A 20,303-nucleotide genomic window follows, 5' to 3' on the forward strand; every position below is an offset into this window, starting at 1 on the left:
TCCTCTCAATATTGCAGTTTTGGTGGGAAATAGCGCGAGGGACAGCCTTCCCACTAGCAGAGCTTGTCAGTTCTTTGCTTCATTCTTTGCTCTAACCAAGAATAAAATAAACTCCAAATTGGATAGCAGTCTGTATGTTCTTTGTACGACTCGTACAATATTAATATTAGGCCATCCTAGGCTTTCTTAACTAGGTTTAAGAATTTATTTTATTCTCGTTTAGAGCAAAGAATGAAGGATTAGGAATTGAACATCTGTGAGCTTAGCAAACTTTTGAAGCAGATTTCTTCTTCCGCGCCTGCGTTGCAGCAAACGGGCCTCCCCTGGCCCTATTAATAAGGTGTTAATACCGTTAATAAAGATAGAGAATACCGTCATTTTAAAAGGCCATTAAAAAGGTTTATTTCTTTTGTTGTTGTTGTTGTTCATTGCGAAGTCGTGTCCGACCCATCGCGGCCCCATGGACAATGTTCCTCCAGGTCTTCCTGTCCTCTACCATCTTCTGGAGTCCATTTAAGTTCACACCTACTGCTTGAGTGATTCCATCCAACCACCTCGTTCTCTGTCGTCCCCTTCTTCTATTGCCCTCAATCTTTCCCAGCATTAGGCGCTTCTCCAGTGAGTCCTTCCTTCTCATTAGGTGGCCAAAGTATTTGAGTTTCAACTTCAGGATCTGGCCTTCTAAAGAGCAGCCGGGGTTGACCTCTTCTAGGACTGACCGGTTTGAACGCCTTGCAGTCCAAGGGACTCGCAGGAGTCTTCTCCAGCACCATAGTCCAAAGGCCTCCATTCTTTGGCGCTCAGCCTTTCTTATGGTCCAACTTTCACAGCCATACATTGCAACTGGGCAAACCATGGCCTGGACTGTACGCACTTTTGTTGGCAGGGTGATGTCTCTGCTTTTTAGTACGCTTTCTAGATTTGCCATAGCTTTCCTTCCCAGGAGCAAGCGTCTTTTAATTTCTTGGCTGCAGTCCCCATCTGAGGTGATCTTGGAGCCCAGAAAAATAAAATCTGTCACTACCTCCATTTCTTCCCCATCTCTTTGCCAGGAATTGAGTGGGCCGGATGCCATGATTTTGGTTTTCTTAATGTTGAGTTTCAAGCCAACTTTTGCACTCTCTTTCTTCACCCGCATCAAGAGGCTCCTTAGTTCCTCTTCACTTTCTGCCCTTAGAGTGGCATCATCTGCATATCTTAGGTTGTTGATATTTCTCCCGGCAATCTTAATTCCAACTGTTGTTTCATCTAGCCCTGTCTTTCTCATGATGTGCTCTGCATATAAGTTGGGGGCCTGTGAGAAGCCCATGATTATCATGGTGACTATAAAACCTTGAAACTGAATCCAACCCTGGAAAAGGCAAACTGAAGTTGTCCAAGTCACCAGCCTGGGAAGGACCTGTGCTGACTTGGAGATGAGGTAGAGCATGTTTGTCAGCCTGGGCAACTACCCTGTGGACTTCAACTTCCAGAACGTGGTGGGGAAGCAAATTTAAAATTAAAAAAAATAAAAGCACTCCAAGCTGGAGACTAGGAGACTCTGAATTCTCGTCCTGCCTTAGGCATGAAAGCCGGCTGGGTGAGTCTGGGCCACTTAAATTTCAGTTAAATGTTCAGACAAAAATGCCTGACTTTGAGGGGGCAACCTTGGCTCTTTGATGACTGGTGGACTTCAACTCCCAGACTTCCTGAGCCAGCCCTGCTAAGGCACGGAAAACTGGTCAAATCAGATACTGCGGCCAGAAAAATAAATAAACCTCTTTAAGATGATTATTCTTGATGATTAAAACCTTATTAATACGAATAAGCCACGATAGGCCTTAACTCGGTTTAAGATTGGAACCAGGATTTCTTCTGCGCCCGTGTCGCACCGACCGGGCCCCCCCGTCGCCACGTTAATATTAATAATAAGGCGTTAAGAATAAAAATAGAGAAGAATAAGCTTCAAATGCTATTCAAAAGCGTTTATTTCTTTGGGCGGCGGCAGTACCCGTTTTTGACCACAGGAGGGCAGTGTTTCCCGTCCCATAGCGTTAACGGGGAGGCCGTCGTAGGCCACTTGCCCAGGATCGGGACACCGAGAAGCTAAGCCCCAAAGCGCAGAGCGTCAGCCAAAGGGTCGCCACTCTATGCTCCTCCGAAAGGGACGGGCCGCTTCCCTCGGCCTTCTGCGCATGTCGGCCGGCTGGTTCTTGACGAGTAATCTGCGAGAGGCCCTCTCTGGACGGCGGGCTTCCTGTCCGTCGGTGTCGGCCGTCCCCCAGGTGCTGCGGTAAACGACTTCCGTCCCTTTCGTTGTTAATCTTCCCCCCCTACTTCCTTTCGGGTAGACCTCCTCAATATGGCCGTCTTCCTGTCCGCTCAAATTCGCCGTCCCCCGGGGTCTTTGACATGCGACCTTCCCAATATGGCCGTTTTCCGGTCCGTCCTTCTTGATCGTCCTTCCACTTCCTTTTTTTCCGGGGACCTTCTGGGCAGGGCGGACTCCACGTCCGATCAACGAGGTAAGCCTTGAAAACCCCATTCGAGAGGCTTATTTCCCTCGGCGGCCGCAATACCCGGTCCCATAGCATTTACCATCGAGGCCACCGTAGGCCTTTTCCACGGCCTCAATGCCGCTATCGCTAAGGGAGGGGAAAACAGTGCCCTCCCGTGGCCAAGCCGGGTATAGCAGCCACCGAAAGAAATAAACCTTTGAAAATGGCAAAAGGGCCTCCCGTCGCCCTATTAATATTAAGAAGAGGTTACTAATAAAGACGGGGGGGAAATAAATAGCCTTAAAATCCCATTTAAAAGCTTTATTTTTTTCGGCGACCGCAGTACCCGTTTTTGACCACAGGAGGGCACAGTTTTCCGTCCCGTAGCGTGACCACCGACGACGACGTTCCCAGTACGGCCGAGTTCCTGTCCATCCGGCGAATTCGTCCCCAACTTCCTGTCCGTTCGCAGCACGGTCCCCTGCTTTTTAAGCTCCTTTTTAGAGGCGGGGCCGGCGGGACACGCTCCAGGCTTTTTGGCGTCCGGGTCGGGAAGGGGGTTCCGACCCGTCTCGGGGGTCTCCTCGAAGGCTGCCAAGCAAGGCAGCCGTTGAATGGTGTTTTCCCAGCGCCCGAGTCCCGGGTGTAGAAGAACCAGTCGTATCGCGCTTCCCTGTGTTACCCCTTAAGAGGTTGCTCCTCCTGAAAGTGCACCCCGCTCGCCCCCTTCAAGCAAATCCAGGTGTTTTTATTCAAGAATAGTTTTGTTTGTCCCGCCCTGCTATTTCTTTAAGGAGATCGTACGTATGTAGGTTTGTATTTAGGTTTGATGTTTCTAAACTATATTTCTTAGAGATCCCTATGTATTAACATAGGTGCAGTATCAAATCTCTATTTGAAATTGTGTGCATTTTTATTAAGAAACGATCAATATAAAAATAAATGCAGTTTATTTTGAAAATGTGTATAACCTATCGTTCCCTTCTAGGTTTATCATTTAAAGGATGGATAAAAGGGATGAGACGTGAGAAGCTGCAACTAATGGCTTTTACTATTTTGTTCGCCGTCCATCTAACTTTGTAGACCTTCGTCCAAAACAAGTCAGGGTTAGGAAGGGTAGGAGATTCCTTCCTTTGCTCTCCAGGTAAGAGAACGGAAAAGCAGGTCTCTCTGGGGGCAGCAGGAGACCCGGGTCTTTGCAGAGTCCGGCTTGCAATTTTGCTAACGGCCCTGCGCAGCTCTTCCTTCCCCGGAGGGGGGGGGCTCCCCAGTGCCCGGGAGGCCGGCCTGACTCAAAGACGCCCCCCCCCGAGCGACGGAGGCAGCCGCCCTCCCCGGGTGCCCGCGGGCGGCCCCTTGGCGGGTCGGCGTCTTCCAGCCCGGCGGGCGAGGCTCCTGGGGGTGCCGGTGGAAGGGGGGGGGGTAGAGCCCGGCCCTTTTCTTACTCCGCCGGAGTCGCGGCGGAGGAATCGGGAGACGAACCGGCAAAACCCCCTCCTCCTCCTCTTCCTCGGTGGTCCAAATCCTGCCCCGACCCCGGAGAGAGGCTGGATCCGTGGGGGCCCCCCCGCCGTCCTCCCCTCTCCACCCGTGGCCGATGGCAGGCCGGAGGGCCGCCTCCCTCTCCCGTGTCTGGGGAAAACGGAGGTTTCTTGGAGCCTGGACCGAGATGGCCCCTCGCCCAGTTGGAGTGTTGCTGTCTGGGGCCAGGACGGCCCTTGGAGACAGACGCAGAAGCCGCATCTGAGGCAAAATGCAGCTGGTCAGACTCCCATCAGGTCATAAGACGGGCGGTCCTTGCTTAGCGACCAAGTACCCCAGAAGGTACTTATGACCCGGTTCTGAAGCTCTGATGGCAGCACATGCACCCACTTGTGATCGCGTGCCTGCATTTCAGGCAGTTGGCAAGTGGCTTGCTTTGATGGCCTGTTGCTCAGAGTTCCTCGGTCGCACGATGTCTTTTTCTGGACCCCAGCTTTTTTTGTGCCCGTAGGAATGCAGTGACTTGCTTAACAACTGTGGTATTTGCTTAATGACCACTGCAACAAAGATGGTAAAATCAGGTTGGTTGTGCCTCAGCTTAACAACCTCATAACGTACGATGGAAATTCCAATATCTGTTACAGTTGTACATTGAGGACCCACCTGTAACATCTATCTTAACCTATTTGGGTGATAAATCTCGGAGTTATTGTGTTCTTCCCTCAGGAACCCAGAGAATTGGCTGTTTATAAACAAAGACTTAAATTATGTTTAAATTAACAATCAAAATATTTTGGAGCAATGTTCTTGCATGAAGAGATAACATGGGGTGTGAATGGCTTCAGTTTAGACGCCCAGCCCAGCTTAGATGTTCCTGTTTCACAAGGGTTCTGTGTGTCTATTTTATTCTTGTTTTACTCTCCCTCTCCTGTCTTGTGATCCACTTTGCAAGCTCCCTTAGCTTTCTGCCCAGACAGTGGGCATCCAGGCAGGCAAACCTTTCTGGCGTGGTTTGGTAGAAAGCAAGTCATGTACATGTCATCCCACAGGTTCAGCTAATCTGCAGATCTCTCTCTCGTTAGAGGCATTCAAGCAGCCACAAGCTCTCCTGGTGTCTTAAAGGCTTGGGTTGTGGGTTTCTTTTAGGCCCATCAGCAGAGCAGAAAAGCTGACCGCTGGCTGGCCGTGGGGAAGTATGAGGAAGCCGTTTCGTGTCACCGAAAGGCAGCAGGTGAGCCTTCGTGAGTGTTTGCTTGAATCCCCCAGGCCTCCCTACTAGAAGCTAAGTCAGCGCAGGGTGGTGAGCCGGTGAGATCGTCACGGGGTCAGGGGCAAGGATCACAGTGGAAAGTCTGGCTTTGGGTGAAGTGGTGAAGGCACCGGGCTAGAAACCAGGAGCCTGGGAGTTATAGTCCCGCCTTTGGCTTGAATGGCAGCTGGGTGACTTTGGCCAGTTTCTCTCTCTCTCTCTCTCTCTCTCTCTCTCTCTCTCTCTCTCTCTCTCTCTCTCTCTCTCTCTCTCTCTCAACTCCTGGGTTGGGTTGGTTGTTTGAGGAAAATAAGACGAGGGAGCAGTTTTAGCTGTGTTTGCCGCCTTGAATTATTTATCAAAATAATAAAGGTAGGATGTAAATGAAATAAAAATAAAAAGTGTGTCATCGGAAACGGAATCACAATTGTTACAGTGAATCAACAGCTACGGTCTTCTCACAATGTTGCTTGTAAAGGGATTGCAGAAAGCAGTTTGACTGCCAAGTTGTACTTCAATTATAGCTTGAAGATCCAAGTTTGAAAATTAAGGTGATTTTCCATTCACTTATCAAAAGTTGCCGTGGGTGGAGGAGGGGGGCTCCTTTTGTCCTCCCTGGTCTGTGCCAGAGGGCTGCAGAAGCCCTGCCTGACCGAGTCACCCGTCCTCCAGATCGCTTCAGATGGGGAAGGGCTGCTGCGCAAGCGGGCCTCTCTAAACTATGTCACCATTTTGTGTCTTATGCAGCGTATCTTCTGGAAGCTATGAAGTTGACTCAGTCAGATCAGGTGAGGTTTCCCTCCTCAGCGGCTGCTCTAGCGATGAACCATCCTCAGTGGGACTCGGATACCAGCCAGGAACCTTGGCTGCACCTGACGCTTGGGTGGGGGGGGGAAGGGGGGGAGGGAGACCCAAGACATAGTAAGAGGGAAATGAGAAAGAAACAGCATACCCGAGGGGAAGAAAGGGAGCCCCGTCCAGTCTGGCCAGCAAAGAACAGACAGTCCTCAACCTATGATCACATTTGGCCTCAGAATTTTCAGTGCTAAACAATGCAGCCATTAAGCAAGTTGTGTAAATTTTCAAACCTTTTTTCCCACAGTTGTTAAACAAATTGCCATGCTTATTGAGCAAGCCTCCCCCATTGACTTTGCTTGCTGGAATTCAACTGAGAAGGTCACCTGTAGTGATCATGTTACTCCAGGACCCTGTAACAATTATAAATACACACTGGTTGGCAAGTGCCAGAGTATCGGTTGTGACTGTGGTGGTCGTAACTGCGAGGACGGGTCATAAGTCAGTTTTTCAGCATCACTGTAACCTTGAACAGTTGCTAAACAAATGGTTGAAAGTCAAGGGCTTCCTGTACTAATTTTGGTGAATTTAGCACTTAAATAATAACAGATATTGGAGGGATTATGGCTTGTATGCCTCGCATATTTATTGCTGCATCAATAGCCAGTTTGGTCCGATGGTTAAGGCACCAGGCTGGAAAGCTAGAGATTGTGAGTTCAAATGCTGCCTTAGCCATGAAAGCTGGCTGGGTGACCTTGGGCCAGTCATTCCCTCTCAACCCCACCTCACAGGGCTGCTGTGATGGGGGAAACAGGAGGAGGAGGAGGAAGGTGTGCTGGGGAGGTCGCTACCTTGAGTTCCGTGTAAAAAATAATAAAGTTGGCATACAAATAAACAGCTAAATACAATAGAGATTTACCCACGATAAGAGTTTACCCACTGCTGAGTTTGGTCAGTTAATTTTCTGTCTGAGCACAAATATTCCTCACTGTTGTTCGCTGTCTTGTGCAGGAACTGGGCAGCCCTCAGTTAATTCAGGGGGAAAGAAAGTAAAATCATTTATCAGCCACCTCAAACGGTGTGGCTCTTCACTCCTATTCCTGTGGAACTCCTCGCCACTGGGTTGATGCCAGCTTCTCCAGGGAGGAAGACCAGCCTTCCTCAGCTGCAGTCTGGAGGGAAAGGCTGGGCTGGGGTGGCCAGCTGTGTGTGTCATCGTTGCTTGCTTTACATAAAGACGAACTTCTTCAGATGCCAAAACTCATTCCACGAGAAGCTGATAAAGGCGACTTATTCTTTTGTTTCTCGGCAGGCCCAATTATCCCTGGAACTGCAAAGGGAGAGTCACCTGAAACAGATCCCCCTTATCCAAGAACAATGGAAAAGAGCAAAAAGGGACGAAAGATTAAAAATCCGCCCTCTTGTGGACAAAGAGAGCACGGCCCATCTGCAGAGCTCCTCTAAGGCCTCAGCTGGGGAACCTGATGACCAACACGGAACGCCTGCCAGCCTCAAGTACAGGCCCTCCTCGGAGAAGGAAAGGAAAGGGTTCCGTGGGGTCTTGGACAGGGATCCAGACACATTGCTCTTTCTGCTTCAGAAGAGGAAGGAGCCGCCTCTGGAAGTGTGTATGAACAACAGACCTCCAAAGGATGACAAGATGAAAATGGAGGAGCAGGCCACCAAAATTGCAGTCCTAGAACAGCACGTGGAGATGCTGTTTGCTGAAAATGAGAGACTGAGACGGGAGAACCAGCAGTTAAAAGCTGAGAGAGCCAGGCTGCTGAAGTCTCCCCTGGAAAAGGAGCTGGATGCAGATGCTGACTTTGTGGAAAAGTCAGAGCTGTGGGGCCTCCAGCAGCTTTCGGAACCTGCCGCTGCCGCCGCCGCCACCCCCTGGCAGAAATTGGCTGTCAGTGCTGGGAAGGCCAAGGACATTCCCATCCCCAGCCTTCCACCCTTGGACATTCCCTCCCCGGAGTTCCCTCTGGTGGAGCTCTCGGAGGATCTCCTGAAGGGGCTCATGAACAGCTAAAGGAGGAAGACCATTGGTGGGGAGGTGGGTTCCCCCTGCGCTTTGGGGAAGGGACGCTGCTGAGACAGCCGTAACTGACTTGCTCAGTGAAAAAAATGCTTGATGTCATGAATTGGTGAAGCAAAGGTGGAACCATTTACCATCGTTGGTAAAAGCTGAGCCTTCTTTGTTCTTTCTTCAAGCCAAAGGACTGAAGGAGGGAGACTTGAGCCAAAGGTCCTGCGGGGCGCTCTCTCTCTCTCTCTCTCTCTCTCTCTCTCTCTCTCTCTCTCTCTCTCTCTCTCTCGACTGTTCTTTGGGTGTAACGGATCACTTTATGCCATAAAGTAAGGTAAATCCCACGTGGCAATGCAAGACACTTTCTATCATGCATCGGATTGCTGTTTCTTTTAATTATGCACAGAAAGTAGTCAACAATTCTTGTTTCTCTCCCTTTGCAGGATGGATCTGTGTGCCACACTTTGCACTTCTAGTACTGTAATCTCAGTCAATCAGAAGTAAAGCTAAATTTCCAGATATTTTTAAGGACCCAAATTTAATTCTGCTGAAATAGTTTGATTTGTTTACATAATCAGGGTGCTTCATAATATGTTTTCTGTATATGAAACAAACATGGTTCTAAACAAATAGATAAGAATAATTGTTGTTGCATGACAGGAGGGCATAGTTGACGAAGAATAAAACGTTCCAGGTCTATCTTGAATCATGTATTTGTTCTTTTTAACATGCAAGTATTGTGTTTCAGAATTCCAGTACTGAATCTGACAGTAGCCTGCCTTATGCAGTAGGATGTTTGAAGATTTTAACAGACATCATTTTGATAATTATTCCAAGATGACAAGGATTGAACCAGGCCCCTGTTAATGTTTTCCAGACAATGATTTTATTCTGAATATCAGGACATTGAAGCATCTGTGAAATCTCCTTTCTCAGTATTATTTGTCTATTGATCTGCATTTTCTCCTTTAGTTTTCCCCCACAGCATCAGCCCTAATAGATCCAGCAATAGAGAGAAATGATTGCACCCAAATCATCCAGTAAACTGTTATGATCTCCCAGTTCTAGTTCCAACACCAAATTATTTTCTGAGTAAAAACATGTAGCCCAGCAGAGAAAGTGTACTTTTTAAAGAAATGCTTAATTGCAGTGGGACAACAAAAAGCTTGGGGTCTGGTTAAGAGTTTCATTTTGACCCATTTGGAGCATTCTGCAAGCTTATTGCAGCTTAGATCATGCTCCGGGTGCTCAAAATAGTCAGTTCCATGTTCAAAACAGCAAGCTTTGCATTCAGTGCCCCATTTTGTGAAATTTCATTCTCTCTCTTTCTTTGCTCCACTAATTTCCTCTCCAAATACTTTTCCTTGATCCTCTCTGTTCATAATGTACGTACAATTTCTAACATGGCTTCGGCCTCAAAACATTCAGCTGGTTGTTGCAGTTGTTAACTCAAAGAAAATGTAGCTCATGAAGCGTATTTAAGGAAAGCGATTTAGACCTATGTATTGATTTGAGAACCATTGAGAACCAATTGATTCTATAACTCTTATCCTCCTATGGAGTTTTTGGATAATGGAGATTTGCGAAGGACAGCTGTGGGATTGGGGGGGGGGGTACCGAGAATGATGGGACGAACCGTGCAAGAATTGAAATGTCTGGCTGAAGAAACCTGGGAATATGGGTTTCCCAGAGAAAGGGTAGAAAAGATAGGCCAAAGGATTGTCCACAAGGATCCCCAATGGAAAGGAAACTGCCCCAAACGACCACTCTCAGGAGGGGGTTGCCTGGGCAGCAGACCCCCCCATATGCTGGGGGGTCGGTCAAGAGCAGCTTGGAAGAGAAACAATGGCCAGAGGAGCCAGCCAGAAGAAGGAAGGGGGGGATTCCAGGAGGGCACAGTTTTCCGTCCCGTAGCATTACCACCGACGACTCCCAGGACAAGAGTTTCTCACTGCTTTTCAAAAAAGATGTTGAGACTTTGGAAACAGTTTAGAGAAGAGTATATAAGACAGGGGTGTCAAACTGCCGGCCCACGGAATACTTGGGTATGGTTAGGAGGGCACTGACTTTTCTAGGCTGCCCTATCTATGTTTCCTGGTAAAATACATGGGAAAATCCCATTGGAGGAAAATTCCAATTAGGGTTAGGGTTACGTCACCATGAACTCCTAGAGCAGTGGTTCTCAACCTGTGGGTCAGGACCCCATTTGGGGTCGAACGACCATTTCACGGGGGTCGCCAAACCACGCTGTCCGCCATTTTTTTCCCTTTTCCCTAGCTGTCCTACTCCCTCTTATTGGTGGCCACACCCACTTGGGGGTCACCACAACATGGGGAACTGTATTATGGGGTCACGGCATTAGAAAGGTTGAAGACCACTGTCCTAGAGCAAAATGGACATCACCAAAAAACTCGGAGTGCTTGGGTATGGTTAGGAGGGCACTGACTTTTCTAGGCCGCCTTATCTATGTTTCCTGGTAAAATACATGGGAAAATCCCATTGGAGGAAAATTCCAATTAGGGTTAGGGTTACGTCACCATGAACTCCTAGAGCAAAATGGACATCGCCAACGAACTCGGAGTGCTTGGGTATGGTTAGGAGGGCACTGACTTTTCTAGGCCGCCTTATCTATGTTTCCTGGTAAAATTCATGGGAAAATCCCATTGGAGGAAAATTCCAATTAGGGTTAGGGTTACGTCACCATGAACTCCAAGAGCAAAATGGACATCGCCAATGAACTCGGAGTGCTTGGGTATGGTTAGGAGGGCACTGACTTTTCTAGGCCGCCTTATCTATATTTCCTAGTAAAATACATGGGAAAATCCCATTGGAGGAAAATTCCAATTACGGTTACTGTTAAGTCACCATGAACTCCTAGAGCAAAATGGACATCACCAACAAACTCGGAGTGCTTGGGTATGGTTAGGAGGGCACTGACTTTTCTAGGCTGCCCTATGTATATTTCCTGGTAAAATACATGGGAAAATCCCATTGGAGGAAAATTCCAATTAGGGTTAGGGTTACGTCACCATGAACTCCAAGGGCAAAATGGACATCGCCAACGAACACGGAGTGCTTCGGTATGGTTAGGGGGGCACTGACTTTTCTAGGCCGCCGTATATATATTTCCTGGTAAAATACATGGGAAAATCCCATTGGAGGAAAATCCCAAATAGGGTTAGGGTTACGTCACCATGAACTCCTAGAGCAAAATGGACATCGCCAACAAACTCGGAGTGCTTGGGTATGGTTAGGAGGGCACTGACTTTTCTAGGCCGCCTTATCTATATTTCCTAGTAAAATACATGGGAAAATCCCATTGGAGGAAAATTCCAATTACGGTTACTGTTAAGTCACCATGAACTCCTAGAGCAAAATGGACATCGCCAATGTACTCGGAGTGCTTGGGTATGGTTAGGAGGGCACTGACTTTTCTAGGCTGCCCTACCTATGTTTCTTGGTAAAATACATGGGAAAATCCCATTGGAGGAAAATCCCACTTAGGGTTAGGGTTACGTCACCATGAACTCCTAGAGCAAAATGGACATCGCCAATGTACTCGGAGTGCTTGGGTATGGTTAGGGGGGCACTTACTTTTCTAGGCCGCCGTATATATATTTCCTGGTAAAATACATGGGAAAATCCCTTTGGAGGAAAATTCCACTTCGGGTCTCCTGCTTGAGCAGGCGGCTGGACTAGAAGACCTCCGAGGTCCCTTCCAGCCCTATTCTGACATTTAGTTCACCTGCAATGATGACTGATTTCCTGGCTTCTGGAGCAGTCCAGGGATTTCCCTCTAGTGCCCTATTCTCCACTTCTCTCCCTTCTGAGTATTCTGAGATCAGCCAAAGTAAAATCCCACCTCCTCGATATTTTGATGGTCTCACAATCCCAGGAATCCAAGCCAGCCAGTCGTGGGAATTTGAGCTCAATCTATTCAGGAGTCCCAGACTGGTAAATCCCGAATTAAGGCCTGGAAACAGCTGGATTCCTCTGGCTTCTGAGAAGCAGCAAACAAAGCCCTGGCCGAAAGCCCATGATTGCACGGACTGGTCAAGAGAGACACACCTGCAGGAGTAGCCCCTTTTCTGTCCCTGCCAAGAGACCAGTCCAAGGGGTGATTAATCACAAAATAAACAAAGGCTGGGAACATAGAGCGGGACTGAGCAGTGGGAGCACAGTGGCTCAGGCCAGGTGGGTGGGGAGATGGCCCAGGAAGATAGATGGTCCTTGAAAAGCTTGATGCTTCGGAGGAAGGCTTCAGCCCGGAGGAGCGACCAGGGACAGAAAGGAAAGGGAATCTGGAGCATACTTCAAGTGGACTCATTTCAGTCGCACCCTCTCTCTCCCCTGCCCAGCCAGAGAATCGAATCTGGAAGAAAATGTGCTAATGAGGATTTTTAATTGGGCTTCTCTGCCTGATCGTAACTGAAACAAGAGATGCTCTATTTGACAGCGTAATCTATTATTGCAAAAGGCTCCGCAAAGGCTTTGTTGATTACATCCACCGATTAGCCTAACTATGTCCCTACTAATTTGAGAAACCATGAATCACGGGGTTCAAATGGGGCTCAGATGAGTCAATTATTCTAAGCAGGAATATCAAAACCTCATATTTTTTACACCAAGGAATTAAGCCAGCTAAGTTCAACAACAAACCAAAATGAGCTTTATTACACATTCTCAATTGACCAAGTCATTAGCAACACGGAAGAAGCTTTTGCTAATTTTTCAGCGTGAGCAGCGTTCGTTGTCTTGCCTTAAGGATCCCTTCTGGAGGAATTTATTATCTTGAAAAACATTGGATGACGGGGGGGGGGCAGGCTGGGGGGGGGGGGAGCAGCCGAGGAAGCCTTGTTGCTGACTGCTGGAGCCGGTGCTGAAGTTATTTCCTACAAGATTCTGTTTGAGCTTTCAGGATAACTTTATGCCAGAAGAAAGCACGGGAGAAGCGATAGGCGCTGATGTCTTTGGAACTGGTCTGTATTCACAAGTTCAAACCATTTCAGAAGGCAAGCAGGAGGCGGAGAACAAAAAAGCCTCAATATGTTCAAAAACATATCAATGTGTTTCTCAAAGGACTCATGACTTTATGGACTTGTCCATGGAGTGCCTGGCCACTTTGGCAACGCAGGGTGGGAGGGGTTGTCCGCTAAAGTGAGTCTATAGGAAGTATTTCCCCAAAAGACTATAATAACACTGATCATCGTATTAAAACCTCTCATAAAACGCGGCTCTTCCAGAGAGAAAAGCGTCTTTGCTCAAGGATGGTCACTGAGGGATCCTGGAAAGGCCGGGAGCGCTTTCAGCATCAATTAAAGGAGACCAGGGGCTCTGATCTCAGCCCAGGATAAGTTAACTGAGTTAATTGAGTTAACTCATTCTCTGGATTCACACCGTACATTGAATCTTACACAAATACATCAGGATGGGCTTGCAGAGAGAGGGGGGGGGGGAGAAAGGAGCTAAGCCCAGCCAGCAGAGTTTTCACTGTTGGCCTGTGAGCCACAGAGTCTTTGGGGGAGGAATCCCGGTCTGCTTTGAAAGGATCTCCTCTTGCTGTCCTTCTCTGTCCCACATCCTCCTAGCCCCGTGCTTTCTCCCCCTCCACCACCACCTCTCTCCAGGTGAACCACTCCTTGGATCTGAGGGACACTGGGGCAGCCACGGACACTTCTGCCATCATGCCCACCCGTTTCTAAAGAAGACCTTTTGGGATTTTTGCTGAAGCCGACTCACTCTGCCCTCCTTTGGAAGCAAGTTATCAGCGGGATTGACACAGAATAATGATAACCCCCCCCCCATTTTACACCTGTGAAAGGACCAGACAGTCACAAGTGATCTTAACCAGTCCTTTTACCATTAGCCGGAGTCAGAAGGATGACAAATACTTTCCTCTTTAAAAATCTGTTATTTGCTGCTTTTCATGCAATACGGATGTTTCAGCATTATTGAGGAAAATAGCTGTGCTGATTCTGACAGCAGGCTTCCTCCTTTTACAACCTTTAGTCAAGACGATGACAAAAACAGATTTTCTGCAAGACCGTGAAAACCGGCCCGGTTGGGGTGGTGGGTTCCCTTCCAAATACTGCTTCCTTCTTCCTTTTGATATCAGAGATTGATGTCTTGTCCTAATGTGTCGAGCAACCATCATCTCTGCCAGAGACAAAGCACAAAACAGCAACCCCTCTCCTGTCCGCTCCCTGCAGGGTGTTGCTGGGGATTGCTGGAGATCAGCAAAGTCGTCGGTTAATGTTCAACCAGCTCCAGCACTGGCAGCCATCACTCAGAAGGCCCAGGAGACTGCCGGACAGGCCTGCCAGGCCAGCGGCCTCTTTGCTTCGCATGTAGCTGCCTTGTGTGCTGCCATGTCCAATTAGCTGCCTCCCTTCTTGGTGCCTCTGTGCTGGGTGGGGCCCCTCCTACAAATCATGACAAAGCAGCGCTTGATGAGATGATACAAGAAGTCCTGCCGATGAAGTCCAGACTTTTCTGACTAATCATCAACTTTTGCCTGGCTAACAGACATTCATTGTTTTAAGACCCACAAGGAGGACATTATCAAGAAAGGAAACCACTTACAAAGAGGTGGGTGGTGTGAATTGTTTGTGTATGCTTAAGCACTTATGCATCTCTGAGGAATATCAAGATCTAAGTGAGCAACTATCTTTTCTCCAAATTTTAAAATGAAATTTTTGTGCACACACACACACAAACACTTAGGTATTAGGAATATCTATACTGGCTGGCTTTTGCATGCTGCACCCATAAATGAAAGAAAGAAGTCCTTCCTATTGATTTTGGGTTTAGACTGAGCTGTGAGAAGAACTGTCAGGACTTATCTAATTTTTGCCATTTTCAATGTACCAGGAAAGTAGACCCATCAAGTAGGGCCACTGACAAGTGCATAATTGTCCCGAATTTATTAACGTTACCACTTTGGAAACACAAAACACAGGAAGCCACACAGCACTTCCAACGTATTCTGTGATGCCCAGACATACACACACACACACACACACACACACACACACCCCACTTCAAGGGCAGAGTTCAGAGTTGCCCTTCTCAGGATCGCAACTCTTGTTTGTGGCTTCTCTTGGTCTCCTCCTCTGCTGCTGAGGGCATCACGACAGTTAACAGCCAGGCCCAGGAGAGCCCTGCACCATAGTGCCACCTGGCTCCTATTCCCACATCTCTTGAACTGACAGCTTCTCTGCATGATGCTCGGAACCTCTTTGCCTCGTGATTCTTGCAGCAGGATCACAAATCCCATGGTTTCTTGGAGGTGAGAAAGTTTACAGTGGTTGAAAGTCCTAATACAAAAATGTCTTCTGCACTTTGCCTATTGGACTATAATTAACTCCAATTAACTCCCAACAATGTTATCAGCCTGGGTGGAAAGAAGCTGCTAAAGTGAGAAGTGATGAAAATACATGAATCTACCACACAAAGGAAATAAAATAAGTTCTTGGTCCAGGACAATTAGTCAATGGAACTGTACAATCTACCTCAATCATGTCAAGGACATTTGATCTGTAACAAAATAAGCTATAGCCAGAGCTATGATCTACCAGGTTGCTTTGAGCCAAAGTTAAAAGCATCCCAAAGGCACAATTAAATAGACACTACAAATTCACTTTACAGCAAAACACTAAAGGTAGTGGTGTTTTTGGCTTCCTCTAAGTTGATGGTGGCTGTTGAAATGCATTTATTTATTCTGTCTGTCCATCCATCCATCCATCCATCCATCCATCCATCGGAATAGCAAATGAAATAAGAGCAAGACATCCATTAAAACAGAAGAAACCAACTTGAGATTCAGTAAAACCACCAAGCACATATACCCCTACCACAACTCCCATAATTAACCTCCCAGCCCCACTGCCTCGGGGCAGAGCCAACAGAAGTGGAGCCCTCTATGTTTTGGGGAAGAGGCAGCACCATGCCAGAGAAGGCACACCTCCTGGCCCCCAATCTGCCAGATCCGGTGGGAGGAGTAGAAACCACTAGGGAAATCTCTTGCCATGTGGAGCTTTTAAAGTGATAGGCAGCACCTCTCTGGACTACATTTTCAATCCAATAACTGCTTAAATGCTCACTGCCTTTCCCCTGTTTTGATGCCACCCACCCTCTACCCAGGAAGCTGGAGATTATTGGAGTTTCAAACTGCCTGGAAGATGCTGGACTGGGCAGCTTGCAATTCTGCACCAAAGTTCCCCCAGGCCCAACCACAGTTCTCAGAATGTGATTCATTGCCCCTGATCGTCTGGCAGCCTTTTTCCCCCACGAAGGCCAGAATCCCACTTCTATGTCACCCTGGGCAGAGAGAGCAAACTCACTGGTATTTCCCCCATTTATCTTCTCATTAAGACTAAACTGCAAGCAAAGAGTGAATTATACAGCTGACAGTAAGCAAATCCCGTGTATTCATTTTAAAATTCAATCTCTGCAATTCACTTCCTCTATATTATCTTTTTAAAATTATAGGTAAGAATAATGGCTTTGTTTGTAGACTTGCCAGATTGGATCTTCTCTGTTCAATATTTCATTGCAATGCTGTATGACGTTTACAAGGATTCAGAATCTCCTGTCCAGAGTGTCGCCTTTCTTGGTAACTCTGGATCCGTCCCTGAGCAGCCGCGACGGTCCTGGTCAGCTCTAGGAGCCTCATCAGAGCAGCAGCGGGAAACGGAATGACATTCAATTAAAATGGTATTAGCAGTTCAGGAGTGGTTTTGTTTAATTTACTCCTACTCTGATGTAAAAACATCAGTGACTTTTTAAATTGGACCTCATAATGTCTCATTCCCACTCAAATGCAATGAAATTAAAGACTTTGGTGGCTAAATACCGCTTAATTTACTCCTACCGTTCCATAATGACATTAAAGATGCTTTAGGGTAGGTATTGTTTCACATCATCTTTATTCAAAGGAAACCTGAGCTTATTGGTACTATTATTAACCATATAATAAAATCACCCAAGAAATGTATCTTTACAGGAGGGGATAGGTGATCACCAATAATATTAAAAAGTAATCACTCATTTCTAATGCAGAGATATTAAAAGATATAAAATAGACTGTGGCACTCTTTGCCATTTGCTGCAGTCTATGGCAAGAAATAATATATTTCTGAAATAGTGATATTTATGAAACCCCATTAAACTGAAACAGGACTCAAGTCATCTGTTGGTTTCTGGAACTTTCGTAGCAACATTTCAAGTGTGAGCTAAAAGTTGCCCACAGTCTGCTGTGGAGAGTTTGTGTGTGTGTAAATTCGGCACGTCAGCCTTAGCCCTAGTCCCAGTCCTATATGGCTGCCGAAGGACGCAGCCCCTGGGAACTCAGCTCGACTGCCGGAGGCCTTCATCTTTATTCCTAGGGCAGACGAGAAGTCCTCCTTTGCCCTGTAAACCACTCCCCACCAAGGTGAGGAAATTGGCCCAGAGGGGATATATAATTGGGAGCTCACTGACCTTAGTTAGCATTGTTGGGGAATTTATTGCATGGTTTCTGCTTGGGAAAGATGGTGGCTACTCAATGGATTTTGGGGCTTGGGGGGGAGGGTCAGACAAGAAGTCATTTAGCTCCTGAAGGACCCGGAGTCAGATGTGGGGAGATTTGCTGTTCTCCGACAGGACGCCAAGTGACACACTAGTCAACACCGCATTGTAACACTGCCTTTGTGGTGAGTTATGATTCAACAACACCATCAATTTTTTAGACAAAAGGAGCAGGCAAACATGTTTACGCTGGCTGAGCCTGCCCGAAAGGCTCGCGGTGGGCAGGAGATTCAATGAAAGAGAACGGCCGATGTGTCTGCTGAACGGACGGCCTCTTGGGAAGTTTCCCCAAACCTCTTTTGGATGGCCGGGGGTGGCTGGTGAGCCTGTGGGTCAGCCTTCCTTACCAAGTGAAATGTGTGGCAATCCCTTTTTGGAAACAAAAAAATATAAACTCCATTATTCTAACTGAAGATTTGGTTTCAAGAGTGTTGCATGAAACATTTGCTATTCTGCCAGAGAAACAGTGCATTGGTTTCAAAGCATTTAAGAAATGGCGTGAGACATCTGCCCATTATGTGAGTTCACAGCACACTTTGTAATTTCAGGCTTATTAATATTTAGTGTCTTCAGCAAATTAAGCATCAAACTTAACTAAGGTTAAAGTATCTAACGACACTGTACACTAAAGAAAATAAATGGGTATTAATGACACTCTGAACAATTGGCTTCAGTTTTCTACCATCTTTAATAATCACTCACAGAAGTATGCCAAAGACTTGGCTCCTTCCTACGTTTCATTAATAAAATTACTTGATTAATGGCTGCAATAATATATCAGGCATATGATATGTTCACATTAAATGTTAATCAACAATAGCTACATTCAGAAAACATTAAGTAAATCATGACGGATGAGGCAATATTGCCCCTTAGTTGAGGAGAGACTGGCACACACCGAGGAGCAGCCACAGCCAAGGGTCCGTCAGGCCCAAGGGCTGCCTGCAAGAGGAGCTGGATGCTGCTTCCATCCTCCGCAGAGGTAGACAGTGAGACAGAGGCAGGGCCAGTTCCAAGGCTCAGTGCCAACTGGGCCAAGGCACGACCGATGCGTTTCCTATCATGGGGCTTGTCACGAACAACCAGGGCTGGACTGCCTGTTGCCCCAAAGCACAATCAGGCATTTCAACTATTGCTATGGCGTCCTTCCCCTTGCATCTCTTCTATCACCTCAGCTTATCCCATTTTATAATTCTGAATAACTTTCTCCCACACAGCTGATATCAGGCATTGCAGCAAAATCCAGGAAGTTGTGACCAAAGATAATTCCTTACTCCATACCAGACCATGAGGGCAGGTGGTTGTCCTAACACCTTTAATTTGGCCCAGATTTATTAAGCATCACATAAGCAAGAAGCCTGGGCAGAACTTGAGCTTCAAAGAGATGCTTATCCCACAAATTAAAACTGATTTGCCAATCATTCTTTTACGTTGCAAGAAACCTCGGGAATCACTTCTTACACTGGGGAACATGGAATGCTTTTAAAAATGTGATTTTTCCAAGCTCCTTCACTGTATTTTCATTACAGAATGTTGTTCAGAAACTGGACATCTGCATGTTTATTTTCACCAGCAAGAGTGGTGGTGAAAAGGGGACATTCCTAGCTAAGCCCAGGAGCTGCCGTGTGTGTGTGTGTGTGTGTGTGTGTGTGTGTGTGTGTGTGTGTGTGTGTGTCGGGGGGGGGGCAAAGCAAGGAAGATAGCTGGTGCCAGCAGCAGAAAGGAAATTTCTTTTGTCTGAAAAGGGCTCTTCAGAAAGAAAGGAAGCCCCGTTTTCTCTCTGGGGTAGAAAGACACTGTGTGGGAGGTTATGGAGCCTTGCAATGGAGAAGCTTGTCTTCAGCGACATGTCAAGAGAAAAAAACCCAACCCAGTCAAAACTCTAAGGCACAAAGAGGAGAGAAAGAGTCACCCGTGCCAGGCAGAGTGTGGGTTGAAGAATTCCGTCTCTTTAAGAAGAGGACTGTCCCTGCGGGTCAAGTGAGGAGTTTGACAGGTGAAAGAGCAAAGAAACACTTTCCTCCTACTCTCAAATTCCTCTCTGAAATGTGGAATCCTGCAGGAAGCTCCTCGTTAATGGGGCCAATTGGCGATGCTGACTAGTAACCACCAGCTGGGAGGATATCAATGCCACGTTAACATGGAGAGCAGCCATTCTGGAGTGAAATTATAGCCTTTCTTTCATTGCAGTAGAACCACCAACATTTTAGTCATTTAATCTTCTGCTTTTGAATTCAGCTATTAAATCTAAACAAATTTGACTATTATCCAAAAGGTTTTTAAAGGAATAAAAAGAAATAAATGTGTTAAAATATTTTTAGGAGCTTACCGTGCTATTTATATTGTTATAAAAATGAACACTGAAAGAAAATCTTTTAATTTGCAGCGGTCATTAAAATTTGCCCTCATTTTTTAAAATCAGTTTAAAGACCTTGAGCCCTACTTTATTTTTTGGACTAGTGGAGCCAATTGTTACATAATAACAGAGTTGGAAGGGACCTTGGAGGTCTTCTAGTCCAACCTCCTTCTCAATTTTAATCGCATGAGTTCCGCAAAGACGATTAAACTAGAAATAACCACTTTCCCCCTGGATTAAATCAACTTCTTCAATGTCTAGATTCATATCTGAAGTGCCTACTTTTCACCTTGAGTATTCCAGGTGCTTTCATTTCCATGCTGAGCCTTAGAAAGAGGCCAGGTG

General features: G+C 46.8%; 1 protein-coding gene across 1 annotated transcript; it reads left to right on the top strand.

The window, feature by feature from the left end:
* Window positions 1-3,597: 3,597 nt before the first annotated feature.
* LOC120310648 (nuclear receptor-binding factor 2-like) lies at window positions 3,598-8,741 on the top strand (the record flags this gene model as incomplete). Its single annotated transcript, XM_039349288.1, has 4 exons — window positions 3,598-3,621; window positions 5,106-5,190; window positions 5,956-5,996; window positions 7,316-8,741. Coding segments are annotated over 4 exons (873 nt in total), but the record flags the coding sequence as incomplete, so codon positions are not given.
* Between the last annotated feature and the right edge of the window lie 11,562 nt (window positions 8,742-20,303).

This window comes from Crotalus tigris, unplaced genomic scaffold, assembly GCF_016545835.1.
Source record: "Crotalus tigris isolate CLP2741 ecotype Arizona unplaced genomic scaffold, ASM1654583v1 scf7180000018247.43258, whole genome shotgun sequence".
In the NCBI taxonomy this organism is placed as follows: domain Eukaryota; kingdom Metazoa; phylum Chordata; class Lepidosauria; order Squamata; family Viperidae; genus Crotalus; species Crotalus tigris.